This window comes from Tupaia chinensis, unplaced genomic scaffold, assembly GCF_000334495.1.
Source record: "Tupaia chinensis unplaced genomic scaffold, TupChi_1.0 Scaffold000238_1, whole genome shotgun sequence".
In the NCBI taxonomy this organism is placed as follows: Eukaryota; Metazoa; Chordata; class Mammalia; order Scandentia; family Tupaiidae; genus Tupaia; species Tupaia belangeri.
In genome coordinates, this window is record NW_006159716.1 from 5916800 (window position 1) to 5931119 (window position 14320).

The following is a 14320-nucleotide window of genomic DNA, read 5'->3' on the forward strand; positions in this document are numbered from 1 at the left end:
GCAAAACCAATTTTCTCAGGTTTGCTAAACCATGTATATTTTGTGTGTAATGTTAATATGTTATTATTAAGACTGGACGATGGATTTCCTTAATATGTTATTTAGGTTCTGCTAAATGACTACTAACAAGATATTGCAGTCTTCATGTATTTTTTATATACCCCAAGAAAGTAAAAGTAAACACTGAATATCAGTGTGGAAATAACTTTCTTTCAGTGTACCAAATGCTACCACCTGAAAGAAATTGCCTTTGCTGCTATGCTCAGAAAGATAAGTAGATGTCACCGTTGTTCTTTTCTTTTGTCATTTCTCTCTCTCTTTTTTTTTTTTTTTAACAAAGCTCACCTTGTAAGTGGTGCCGGATTTAATGAAATTCTTTTCTAATACGTTATCCAAAGCTGGGTCCAGCTCTTCCCGAATGTCTTCAATAAGAAGGGGTCGACCCAAGGAAAGGCTATCCTCCAAGTGTGTGCGAAAATACTTATGGTTCAGAGATGTCACCTACGGGTAAAGAGCTCATGAGTCTTTTTATTGGTAAAAAAGAAAAAATATATAAATGTTACAAAAAATATGCCCATTCCTTATGGAAATCAAGAGATTTTTTTTTTTTGACAGATGATTAAAAATGTTACGAGCAGTGTAGGAAGACTTTTTCATAAAAATAAAAGTAACAACCAAAAATTAAATTTCAAAACTCAGTACATTGTGTCTTTGTTGAAGTCTGGATATGCAGCGGGTTCTCTTTGATCTAAAGAGGAGAATCAAGTGGGATGTCAGGACGCTGTTCCTGACAGACGGTGGAGACATAGTCAGGATTAATTCTTTTAAACTCACATAGCTATAATCACTCAGAAAGCAAAGTGCATATTTGGATACTCCTTTACCTTCTTAGGACTCCTATGTGATGAGCAAGTGATTTAAAAAAAAAAAGTCGGGGCTAGGTGGCATGGTGGTTAAGGTACTGGACTCCCACACAGTGGACCACGGTTTGAGTCCCGGACCTGGTGGGCTGAAAAATCACTTGGGTGTGTGCACCCGAAATCCTAGGAGGAAAATGGAGGAGAAGGTATTGTAACTTGGCATTCTCCCTGGGGAGAAGGGTGATTTCTCACTTTCTCACTCTCTTGTTTCTCTCCAACAAGCACACAGGCCATATAGAAAAACCTTAGGAAAAAAAAAAAGGCAAGGATGTTAGAAAAGATTTACAAGTCACAATAAGGGTCTATCCATAAAATCTGTCTTTGGGTGGCACAGAGTAGAATATGATACTTTCCATAAAGTCAACCTAAGAGATTATACATTCACTTTACATAGCCTTCCATTTTAAATATTTTAGAACTCTGAATGCCTGTTGGGGTCCTCCATTTTTACATCAATGTTTATTATTAATAAAATAAAATAGATGTACCAGACTGTCTGATCTCTGAATGAGCCAACTGGCTTTGAACTTTTATTTCTTCTATGATCCCTCCCCCTGCCTACGTGTGAGTGAGATTCCCAAGAGCTCAGTTCTCAGCCCTGTGTCCCCTAATACTCAAGCCACTGAAATCAGCTATTGCCTTCATGCTAGGACACAAAGAAGATCCACTGGGGTGATGGGGTAATCAGGAGAATGAAAAAAAATTCATTGTATACACAAACGCACACACATATTTCAATCACTATGAAAAAAGGTGTGAAATTGAGAAAGTAAATAAGTCTACTCTTGTCTTGTTTTGATTAAAAAGGACGCAACTAAAATATAAAATCCTGCACATGTATGAAGTCGTTTCTCCAGATGGACAGTTTTCTTATACAAATGATGTGACTGTAAAGGCCTTCCTAGAAGTTGATAAGATAAATCTAAACACAAAGCTTTAACTCTCTTAATAAACAAGGTGTAACAAGGTTCTGATAAGATTAAATCTGCTTTCATCCTGCCCTGTTTCCCAAGGAGTAAGCTCTACTTTTGTGGTTTCCTTCCTAAGTTAAGAGATAATAATTTTCCAGTTGTCAGTTTAACATCCTCTTTGATCGTCTTTGGTATTTTTTATAAACTTGAAATAAGACTGTAGAGTCCTAAGTTCAGGTTGAATTCACTTGATTCTTCTTGGACAGAAACACTACGTGCGAGGCCCCACCAGATCCTGGGTTTCCTGGCCAAACACTTTTTTTTTTTTGACAGATGATTAAAAATGTTACGAGCAGTGTAGGAAGACTTTTTCATAAAAATAAAAGTAACAACCAAAAATTAAATTTCAAAACTCAGTACATTGTGTCTTTGTTGAAGTCTGGATATGCAGCGGGTTCTCTTTGATCTAAAGAGGAGAATCAAGTGGGATGTCAGGACGCTGTTCCTGACAGACGGTGGAGACATAGTCAGGATTAATTCTTTTAAACTCACATAGCTATAATCACTCAGAAAGCAAAGTGCATATTTGGATACTCCTTTACCTTCTTAGGACTCCTATGTGATGAGCAAGTGATTTAAAAAAAAAAAGTCGGGGCTAGGTGGCATGGTGGTTAAGGTACTGGACTCCCACACAGTGGACCACGGTTTGAGTCCCGGACCTGGTGGGCTGAAAAATCACTTGGGTGTGTGCACCCGAAATCCTAGGAGGAAAATGGAGGAGAAGGTATTGTAACTTGGCATTCTCCCTGGGGAGAAGGGTGATTTCTCACTTTCTCACTCTCTTGTTTCTCTCCAACAAGCACACAGGCCATATAGAAAAACCTTAGGAAAAAAAAAAAGGCAAGGATGTTAGAAAAGATTTACAAGTCACAATAAGGGTCTATCCATAAAATCTGTCTTTGGGTGGCACAGAGTAGAATATGATACTTTCCATAAAGTCAACCTAAGAGATTATACATTCACTTTACATAGCCTTCCATTTTAAATATTTTAGAACTCTGAATGCCTGTTGGGGTCCTCCATTTTTACATCAATGTTTATTATTAATAAAATAAAATAGATGTACCAGACTGTCTGATCTCTGAATGAGCCAACTGGCTTTGAACTTTTATTTCTTCTATGATCCCTCCCCCTGCCTACGTGTGAGTGAGATTCCCAAGAGCTCAGTTCTCAGCCCTGTGTCCCCTAATACTCAAGCCACTGAAATCAGCTATTGCCTTCATGCTAGGACACAAAGAAGATCCACTGGGGTGATGGGGTAATCAGGAGAATGAAAAAAAATTCATTGTATACACAAACGCACACACATATTTCAATCACTATGAAAAAAGGTGTGAAATTGAGAAAGTAAATAAGTCTACTCTTGTCTTGTTTTGATTAAAAAGGACGCAACTAAAATATAAAATCCTGCACATGTATGAAGTCGTTTCTCCAGATGGACAGTTTTCTTATACAAATGATGTGACTGTAAAGGCCTTCCTAGAAGTTGATAAGATAAATCTAAACACAAAGCTTTAACTCTCTTAATAAACAAGGTGTAACAAGGTTCTGATAAGATTAAATCTGCTTTCATCCTGCCCTGTTTCCCAAGGAGTAAGCTCTACTTTTGTGGTTTCCTTCCTAAGTTAAGAGATAATAATTTTCCAGTTGTCAGTTTAACATCCTCTTTGATCGTCTTTGGTATTTTTTATAAACTTGAAATAAGACTGTAGAGTCCTAAGTTCAGGTTGAATTCACTTGATTCTTCTTGGACAGAAACACTACGTGCGAGGCCCCACCAGATCCTGGGTTTCCTGGCCAAACACTCTGGTGCTGAGCCTCTGCAAGGTGGTCAGTGATTTCCTGGTAGGGAGCTCGGCAAGTACATTCTCTTTCCAGAAGTCGGAGCTAGAGGTTTTAGAGATGGAATTTAAGGAGGCCTTGGCAAAGCTGCCGAGGTAGAAAGCAGTCCTACATACATAAAACACACTTTTCTTTTCTGTTTATGTGCGTCTGCACGTGTACTCATGAACACATGTGGAAAATGCCTTCTGAATAAGGAAAATGTAATTCAATCTGCTTACATCCTAGTAGTTGATGGTTTTTTAAATAAAGAAGTGTCTGAGGCAGGTTTTTGTTACTTTCACAAGAAGGTACCTGGGACTGGGTTGCATCAGGAAGGATAAAACCGAAAGCTATCAATTAATTTTATGCCAAAATGGAGAGAAAAAATTATGATCAGTAAAGATAATGGCATTTACAGTCTAGTGACACAGGAACACATTTTGAGCTAAGGATGGCCAGATAAGAGTATAAGAATAAGATTAGCAGGCCAGCAGGTGGCGTAATGGTTAAGGCACTGGACTCCCACACAGTGGACCATGGTTCGAATCCCAAACCCAATGGCTTGAAACTCACACTGAGTGCCTGTGCGTGTGTGCCCAAAATTTCAAGAGGAAAATGGAGAAGGAATTGTACCATAGCATCCCCTCTGGGGTGGGGGTGGTTTCTCACTTTCCCTGTCTCTGTTTCTCCCTCTATCTCGGGCAAGCACACATACCCTATAGCAAAACTCTCTCTCTAAAAAAAAAAAAAAAATGGATATGATAAGTAAGGAGATCAACAGCCAGGGGAGTCAAGAGGAATGAGAGATGTGTTATAGCTTGGCTTGACATAGGCATTACGCCCAGGATCAGGGCTGTTCTGGTGTGCCCAGTCCGTACACTCCTAGGAACGTGGCTCCTAAGTTTTGTGGAAATAGACACCATGTCTCTTAACTGTCCCCTCCATTAATACTCCCTATCCATGCTAAGATGTTTTTGGGTTTTCTTAGTAAACATAGACTGATGTGTCGTACTCTGGGTGTTAAGGAGGTGGGGTAGGTTAGGCCATCTCTACTTATCAGAGATGCCCTGATCCAGGAGGAAATCTTACAATATTTCACCATTAAATATGACGCTTGTTGTAGGTTTTCTTGTACAAATTCAATCTGATTAAAGAAGATCCCCTTCTATTCTTAGTTTGCTGAAAGCTTGATCATGAAAGAATATAGAATTTTATCCAGAGCTTTTTCTGCATTTATCAAGATGACCACATGATTTTTCTGTTGTTGTGTTTTTTGTCCCTCTAATGATGACACACTTTGATTAATTCATCTAAATTAAATAAATTTCAATATCAAATTCTTACTCTATATCAAGAACTGTGCAGAAAATACAAAGAGGGGGTAAAACCCTAAACCTGGCCAGAAAGAAGTGTGTGGTATAGGTTCATGTGCAGAGAACAATAATTCGAGACATACTCTAAGTCCATACATAAGTACAAACAAGACATGGTAGAGATTCAGGGCAGGCTCTATTAATCTGAGGACACAGAAAAGTTTGGATGAAGGTAGCATTTGATGTGGACTCTAAAGAATGTCTATGATTTTTATCTGGATCTAAGTGTAGTGGCCACTACCATGCAAAAAGGCATGCTGGTTAGTAGAAATACTACAAGCAAAACCATGGAGGCAGGGAGGCTTCGAACTCTGGGAATAGTATCTAGGCAACATCAAATAGTCCACATTAGAAGTCAAACTGAAATACCGATGGTTGCAAAATTCTCAAAGGAGTCAGGACTGCTGGAATCCTGCCCTTGTCTACTACCTTAACACCTTACTAGAGTCTGGCTCGGATGTTGGACACTGACGTGCTATCAGTACCAAAGACCTGAACCAGGACCTGAACCTTGAACTGAGAGATCACAAAGTTCCCTTCATGTTGCTTTCTTTTAACTCCAAACCCAAATCCCTAAACACAAGCTCCATGTAACACTGGCAAAAACAACAGAGCTAGAGAAATGAACAGAGAGGGGGAAGGAGAGATCAAGAGAGACTATAAAAGAGAGAAGATAATCAGAACTGTCATCCCAAGTTGCTGTTACAAAACTCAAGTGTAAATGAGGAAACATTTTTCACAGCAATGACAACTTTATGACTTGTAGATTCAATTGAAATTTGGGGAAATTTTGATGATTTCAGATTACTCTCCTGTGCACGGAATGCTACATACCTGCAAATCATTTTCTTTTTCTTTTGATTTAATCCAAGTTTTGCCTTGAGTTTGCGGGTCTATGAGAAGTGGGTATCTGGTGGCCTTTGTCACAATAATGCCATTCTGAATTGAGAGATCATCTCCTGGTAGCCCCTGCAGCCCCCACTCGCCGATCTAAGTAACAGGAAATGGATATGGCCATTCAAAGGAGAGGAGAAATTTCATTAGTAATTACACGTTCCACGAGGTAAACAATTTAAAATTTGGACACAGTTTTTTCCTTCACAACTATGCTACTGGTGCCTAGATAAAAACACAAACTTGCAAATAACATTAACTTGAAAAAACAAATATATAATCTAATGAAACTTTCTACAAGGACCCATATTTAGGATTATCCTTTTATATTGTATTTCTATACTTGGGGGAAACCTTGTAAGTTGAGAGCATCTGAACTTGATGTGGAGATAACAAATGTAATGAGATTTCAGAGAAAAAGATAAGCCTCCGGGGATAACAAGTCCCTCATAATTTCCTTCCCTGCCCTTTGGTCCTGCCCACATGGGGTGTGGGTGATTGCATAGCTGGAGGGAAATTAGTTGAGGTGAGGTATTATATTGGCAGGAGCTCAACAAGGACACGTCTCCAATATGTGTAAATAAGTTTTCTTCGAAATTTAAAGAAGACTGCAGCACCACCCTCCACATGGCCAATAAAAACACCAGAGATCCAATGGCCAAACCAGCTTTCACCTCCATTTAATTATTTCAGAACCTCCACAAGCTGTAATTAATAAAGAATATCTTGGTCTATTAAAACTTTGCATCACCAGTGCCCAGCGCATCTCCAACTAATGATAATCGAGTCCCTGTAAGAACATGTTCAACACTGTCTGAGTCAGAAGAGATTATTTTTAACTTTTAAATATAGGTAACATTAAATTAATGGCAAGGCATCTCCTGAGAAAACAGCATCTGGAGAATGTATTTGCAATCAGAAAAGCTACTCATGAATACAAATTGCCTGGAATGCATTTATTACCACAGGAGCGCTGTAAGATATACTGAAACTTGACTGGCATCAAATTCCCAGCAAGGAAAGTTAGTATAATAGGACCTCCTATTACTCGGTCATATCAGACATACGCTTTGTGTTACGCTATTGGACACTAAATAGATGGTGAATGATGAAATACCGGCACTATGGCCTAGATAAAGCCCACACTTGCCTCCAGTGCTTGAAAGAGAGTGTGCCTTTGTAGGGGTGGTGTAAAAATGGACAGTTACGTGAAAAGCTCAGAATTAGCAAGCTTTTAAACAGTGTCTTTCTTTGTCCGACTTGTGTTTCTCACAGAAATACCTGAGCCTGGGTGATTTTATAAAGACAGAGGTTTATTTACCGATTCATGATTCTGGTGGCCAGAGAGTGCAGAGGTCTAGGTCTACTGTACAGCTGCCGGAAGCAAAAGACGGCAGACGCTTGCAGGGACAGAGAATAAGCTGCCTGCTCTTTCTCGTTTATAGCAGCAGCCAGATCTCAAGAGCACTAACCTCTTCTCCTGAGAGCTAGAACTCACTGGGTCTGTCAAGACAGTATTAATCTACTCATGAGAGTGTCACTGCCATGATGCAATCACCACAAACTGGTCATCATCCCTGTAGGCCTCACCTCCCCCCAGTTTCAAATTCTGAAACATGAAAGCTTGGGGGACAAACCATGATCCAAATCGTAACTCTCCCCAGTGACTCACAGGAGTACAATTGGTTTTTAAAGTGCATGTAAGAAACCTCAAAAGCAAGATTTCTTTAAATCCAAAGAAACTTTTATACTGTAAAGAAAAAAAAAATGTTTTTCAGCTTATAAACATGCTCAAAACAATCTTTTCAATTAAATGAAAGGGGAAAAAAAGTGTACCTTGATTTCTAAGCAAAAACGTAAAATGATACTGAAATTCAAATATTATTAGGAAAGTAAAACTTACAGTGGGAGGATCCACCAACATGGAAATAAGATTGAGATTCTCAGTGAAAGGGATTCTCCGTGCTCTCAACTCTATTTCCCACTGATCTTTAAGCAAATAGTTCCTAAATATCTGATTGAAAGGACCCAGGTAGGACAGGAATCCTGTGCACAGCAGAATATCACCAACGAGTCTGTGAAGAGACAACACGAAAGCCCCCTTCTGAAGTGAGTTGAAAGGCCCCTTCTGAAGTGAGTGGCATCCCACTTTAAGCCCTTTTTTCAAGTCCTTTGAAAGGCCACAGTGCAATTTTTTGTTACTAGGGGAAATCCTCCTTTGCCCCTGCATAGTACTTGAAAGCCAGGCTTGGAGAGAGGGGCCAGAAGTAGCCACTTTTGAGGTAGGTCAGGAAGCGAAAGAGCTTCCCACCTGAAGTCTACAGGGCCAAAGCCTTGGCAGTTGGAGAAAAGTACTCTCTTCCATCCCATGGCCTGGGTCTGTTTAATGATTTTTTTTTTCCCATTTATTTATTATTTTTACTTTTCGGTCATTTTTCTACTCCTCTCTCACTCCCTTCTCTCTTTTACTTATTTATTTATTTTTATTTTGCTATAGAGCACCTGCACTCATCAGAGAGAGATAGAGACAGAGGGGAAAAGTGAGAATGTACTCCCCAGGAGAAACGGCCATGCCACATCCCTCAGGATTTGGGGGGGCACGCACACACACATGCCTAGCATGTTTTTCAAGCCACTGGGTCTGAGACTCGAACTGCACCGCTGGCCATGTGGGATCCAGTGCCTTAACTACCAGCTGTCGCCCTCCTTCCCTTCTGTTTAAGTTTTCTGAAGACACTAATAGACAACAGCACACGATACCCTTGCATTTAGACAAAACCACTGACCCACGTTTTCAGAATCACTGTGGAGAGGAGTAGAGAACTAGGCAAGCATGTGGCCTGCCCTGGAGCCCCACACAACACCAGAAGCGCTGTCATACTGAAAACCCCCATTGCTGAGCCACCGCTGAGATTCAAAATGCTTCAGAACATTTTCTTCATTCTTGGCTATCGGAAGTGCCTGATTTAAGCTGTAAGCATTTTCTCAGATGATGGAATTCAGAGACAGACATATGGAAATGATGGAGAAAATCACTTCATGGAAATGGATTTTTAAAAACTTTGCCAGAGGGGATGTGTGCTCATCAAAGACAGACAGAGAGGGAGAAAGTAGCCACTGATGAGCGTGGTGACGCCACAATCCCTTCTCCTCCACTTCTCCATCCTGTTCGGATTGGGGGTGTGCACACACATGTGCCGAGTGTGTTTTTCAGGCCTCCGGGACTAGGATTCAAACAGTACAGTTGGCCATGTGGGAACAGCTCCCTCACCTAGGAGGCTATAGATCCAGCCCTGTACGTTCTCTGTTATCACTAAGAGGTGGCGTTGGGAGAGATGACTAACTAAACAGGACAGGATTATAACAAAGATGCAGATTCATACCTGCTGATCTGAGCTTTGAACTCTTTACTTTGCTGGGTCCATCGGACCTTTTCTCCACTCAGCCCATCAATGAGAGTGGAAGCCGCCTGCATCTTTTTGCGGCACATGTCGGCATCATTAAGCAGATCCTGTGTTCATCAGAGGAGAATGTCCCGAAGAATGTTTTAAAGTACTTAATCCAACATGCATTATATTCAAATATTAAAATGCACAGAGAACATTTCTTAATTTGCAAATTAAATGTAATCTAAAAATGCAGTGCGAACAAAACTTCACATGTTAAAATCCGGTCATTCATTCATGCTATGATGAATTTACCTTATGCAATTTCAAGAAAAGCAATTTTATAAGACAGAATCCAAATCATGGCAATTAAAGTAGTATTTCTATTCAATATTTTCCAGACAGAATGCAATCAATAAAATATCACATCTTAAAGTCTAAGATTTAATAATAATCCTGAGTTCTTTGCAGTGTATGAAGCAAACTACATGTAAATTACATGTAATTACATGTAAGAAATTCCATACAATGGTAGTGTGCTGCTGCCAGCTTGTTCCAGCTCATAACTGTTAAATTTCCAGAAAATGTGTGAGCCAGTATTAAACACAGCCATTATTAAGAGTTAAACTGTATGGCCAACAGGCGGCATGCTGGTTAAGGTGCTGGACACCCAGATGGCCAATTGCGGTTTGAGTCCCAGATCTGGCAGCTTGAACACTATGCTGAGTGCTTGTGTGCGTACGTATGCCCAAGATCTCGAAAGGAGGATGGAGGAGAAAGGACTGCAGTGTGGTCATCCCCCTGGAAGGTGATTTCTTATTTTCCCTCTCTCATTGTCTCTCTCTGGCAAGCATGTGTGTGCCCTATGGCAAAGCCTTAAAAAATAAATTAAATTTTATGAACGTACAGTTAAACAATTATCTTTAAAACCAAAGTAACAAATAATAAAAACTTACCCCTTTCTAACTATTTTTTAAAACAGGGTGTGTGCACATGCCAGAAAGGGGTGGAGATGGGAGAGAGAGAGTCCCCCCCCCAAAGTCTGGTCATGCTGTAACCCCCCCCTCCTTCATTCTTCCTTCCTGGCAGGAGCCTGAGCACACATAAACACACATTGTGTGTATTTTTCAAGCTGCTGAAGGCTGGGATTTGAATCTTGGTTAGCTATGTGAAATCTGACTCCCAACACACAGTGATTATCACCACACAATGGGGTCAGCTCCTTTCTTAATTATATTTTAGTGTTATCTATGCTCTTGGGGTTCAGTCCACTGTATCTACATGGTGAAAATAGCACATAATGGCGTGCTGCTGTGCATCTTTTTCCAAATCTGCTCTCAGCGATGTCACGCTGGTAGTTTAAAACTGGCAGTGGTGGAGGCCAGGCTGTGGTGTGGTAAGGCGGCTGGATCCCACGTGGTTGATTGTGCAGTTCCAGTTCCAGACCTGGGGGCTTGAGAAACATGCCAGGCATATGTGTGCAAGTGCTCAAAATCATAAAAGAAAGGAAAAATAGAGGAGAAGGGATTGCAGTTGACCATGCCCCATGAAAGGTGCTTTCTCACTTCCTCTCTCTCTCTCTCTCTCTCTCTCTCTCTCTCTCTTTCTCTCTCTCACTCTTCCAGAGAGCACATGTGCCTCTGGGGGGAGAAAAAAAGGCAGTGGTAGGAGTAATTATACCACAAAGCCCAACACATATGTGGGATCTTCAAAAACTGTGGAATCTTCTTAGAATATGCAGATTATGAAAAGTATGCATGGATTTAAAATTTTTTTGCACCAAACTAACCTCATACATTTCATACAGAGCTGATGCAAAGTTCCACTCCTTAGCATTTTTTTTTTTAGAAAATCCTTAATCTTAATAAGTTAAAAGTAAGATGCGTTCTAACAGTTAAAATATTAATAGATTGTAGGGGCCAGCCGATGATTACAACTCTGGACTTGCATATAGTCAACCATAGTTCCGGTTCTGGACCCAGTAGCTTAAACTCACGCTGGGTGTGTGTGCATGTGTGTCCAAGATCCCGAGAGGAGAAAGGAGGAGAAGGGATTGTGGCGTGGCCAACCCCCCTGAAGGGGGGATTTCTCGCCTTCTGTCTGTCTCCCTGGCAAACACGCATGCCCTATAGCAAAAAATCTCTCTCTCTCTAAAAAGTTGCTTGAAACTCACTCCAGGTGCATGTGCATGTATGCCCAAGATCCTGAGAGGAGAATAGAGGAGAAAGGATCGTGATATGGCCACCGGCCCCAAGGGGTGATTTCTCTCTTTCTGTCTTTGTTTCTCTCTGTCCTTCTGGTGAGTGTACACAGCATATACCAAAAATCTCTCTCTAAAAAAAAAAAAGTTAATAGATTGCATGAGTTGAACAAATACTAGAAAACTGTTGATCTTTGAATCATAAGTACATGAACACACTGAGCACTATGATTAAATGATTAACCAGACAGAACACTCTGATTAAGTGTTCTTCCTACATCATGTAGACCAGAGGTCCTAAGAGATTGATAAAATTCAATGATTTATAGGGCCAGCAGATGGTGTGGTGGTGAAGGTTCTAGATCCCACACGGCCAGCTCCACAGTTTGGATCCCAGACTCAACAGCTTGAGAAACACGCTGGGCAGATGTATGTGTATCCCCCAAATCTCAAGAAGAGAATGGAGGAGAAGGGACTGCAGCATGGCCAACCCTCCTGGGGGATGATTTCTCACTATCCCTCTCTGCCTCTGATGAGCGCATGCACCCTATGGTAAAAATCTTAAAAAAAAAAAAAAAAAAAAAGAATTTATGCTTTGAAGCTTTTTCCCCAGAACAAGAAAGGAACAGAAACAAACCAGATGATGACAGACTTCCTGACATCAACCCGAGCATACTCTAACATCCTCCATCAAGATTAGAATTGACGTCTTAGCAGTCATCTGCCTGCCCCGACCTTCTCCTTGCCCACCTTCACAGCGTCATAGCCCTTCTCCTCAAAAACCACAGACCCAGTTCAATCTGAGAAGCAGTTCAAGATCTATCTCCAAGCTGACATCGACTGAAAAAAAGCTTTCTTCTATGGAAACTCTTGCTGTTAAAGAGACTGGCTTTTCTGTGCAACAAGCGCTAGACCCAGCCCAAACGCTAGTTCAGTAACGCTTTAATTTCATTTCTCTATACAGTTTTTGAAGTTCCTTCGTACAACAAATCAGGGCTTTTCTCACCCGAACCTGCCACCCCTCCCCATCTCTGCTTACAACCTCTCCCAACAGATTACGCTGGATCCCTATTTTACAGATAAAGCCAGGTCAATCGCCCAAACGGCACAATTACTAAGTGCCCGAGCCAGACCTCAAACCCAGTTTACTAATTCCCAGTCAGTACTCTTTACATGACAGCACAGCGTACTCTTTTTTTAAAAGATGTTTTGACATAGGGCATGTGTGCTCTCCAGAGAGAGATGGAGACAAAGAGAGAGGGCAAGTGAGAAATCACTCCCCAGGGAGATGGCCGCACTGCAATCCCTTCTCCTCCTTTCTCCTCTTGGGATCTTGGGCACGCACGTACATGGAGTCCGGTACCTTCACCACCACGCCAAATGCTGGCCTCAGCAAAGCTTATGCTTTTTTAAAAAAAAAATTATTTAATTTAATTGTATTTACTATTATTATTTAATTTGCTATAGGGCATATGTGCTCAACAGAGAGACACAAAGAGAGAAAGAGAAAGTAAGAAAGCAAGCTGCCAGGTCCAGGACTCGGACTGTGGCCAACCACGTGGGAGTCCAGTGCTTTAACCACCATGCTACCTGCTGGCCCCACCGCTTACTCTTATGGATACATGGTTATTAAAAACACAGAAGAGAATTCTGAGCACCAAAGATCCAAACTAGGCAGGCATAACCAGTGAATACATTCTGGTAAATATTTTTTCATCATAAACATTTGCCTAATTTCTAAATACAACACATACTCGTGTAAAGTTTCAGCATCATTTAGGTAATTTTGTACGTTTCATCTCACCATCTTCTCATTCATCGCTGCATCGAATTTTGCTTGTACTTTGTCCAGCTCAGCTTGCTTCTCATCCAGCAGCGCTTGTGCCTTCCCTAACTCAGCATTAGCCACTGCTAATCGGCCTTCCTGCTTGGCGAGGTTAGCCTTCAAAGGAAGACGTGATTAGCATAGGGTTGTATCAGCTCTTTGAAACATTCATGTTTTTAGCTGGTAAATAGGAGCATACATGACATCAGTTTCGCACTACATGGGAGGTATCTGTTTCACTGTTTTCAGCTGAGGAAGCAGAAGACCATGGGAGATATTTCATTCATTCTTTTCTCTTAATTATTAATATTCAATATAGAAAATAGGCAACGCAGTCATGAATAGGAAGGAAGATAAAAATCACCCCTGAGGGATCGGCAGGTGGCGTGGTGGTTAAGGTGCTGGACTTCCACATGGCCAGCCCTGGTTCAAGTCCTGAACCTGGTGGCTTACCTTCTCACTCTCCCTCTCTCTCTGTTTCTCTCTCCGGTCAAATTGAAGAAGAATGAATGATGAATGAATGAATAAATAAATAAGTAAATACATAAAATGATTCTTTAAAAAAATCATCCCCAATTTTACTCAGAGAGAACCTGCGAGCATTGTTGACAGCTGACATTTTGATTTTTTTTTCAGTTAATGAAGTATAATCATTTTCTCACGTCTTTAAACATTTTTTTGTATGAACATTAGCTATGTGGTTGCATGATATTCCACAATTTGAATGTACCATAACTCAACCTTTTTATGACTTTATGTATTTCTTCCACATCCTCCAATTTTTTTCTTTTCTTTTTAGGTTTTTGCCATAGGGCATATGCACACATGGAAGAGAGACAGAGACAGAGAGAGGGAAAGTGAGAAGTCATCCCCCTCCCTTCTCTTGCAGTCTCCTTTCAGGATTTTGGGTGGGCACACACACGCCTG

The 14320-nt window shown here is 40.8% G+C and overlaps 1 protein-coding gene across 1 annotated transcript in view; it reads right to left on the bottom strand.

Moving 5' to 3' along the window:
* Positions 1-14320, bottom strand: part of DNAH8 (dynein axonemal heavy chain 8) — a 413702-nt gene that overhangs the window by 125909 nt on the left and 273473 nt on the right. The window contains exons 70-74 of the mRNA XM_027771927.1: positions 13373-13510; positions 9366-9493; positions 7886-8057; positions 5923-6078; positions 346-501 (exon numbers count right to left, since the gene is read on the bottom strand). Coding sequence (XP_027627728.1) covers positions 346-501; positions 5923-6078; positions 7886-8057; positions 9366-9493; positions 13373-13510 — 750 coding nt within the window. The remainder of the gene's footprint in view (positions 1-345; positions 502-5922; positions 6079-7885; positions 8058-9365; positions 9494-13372; positions 13511-14320) is intronic.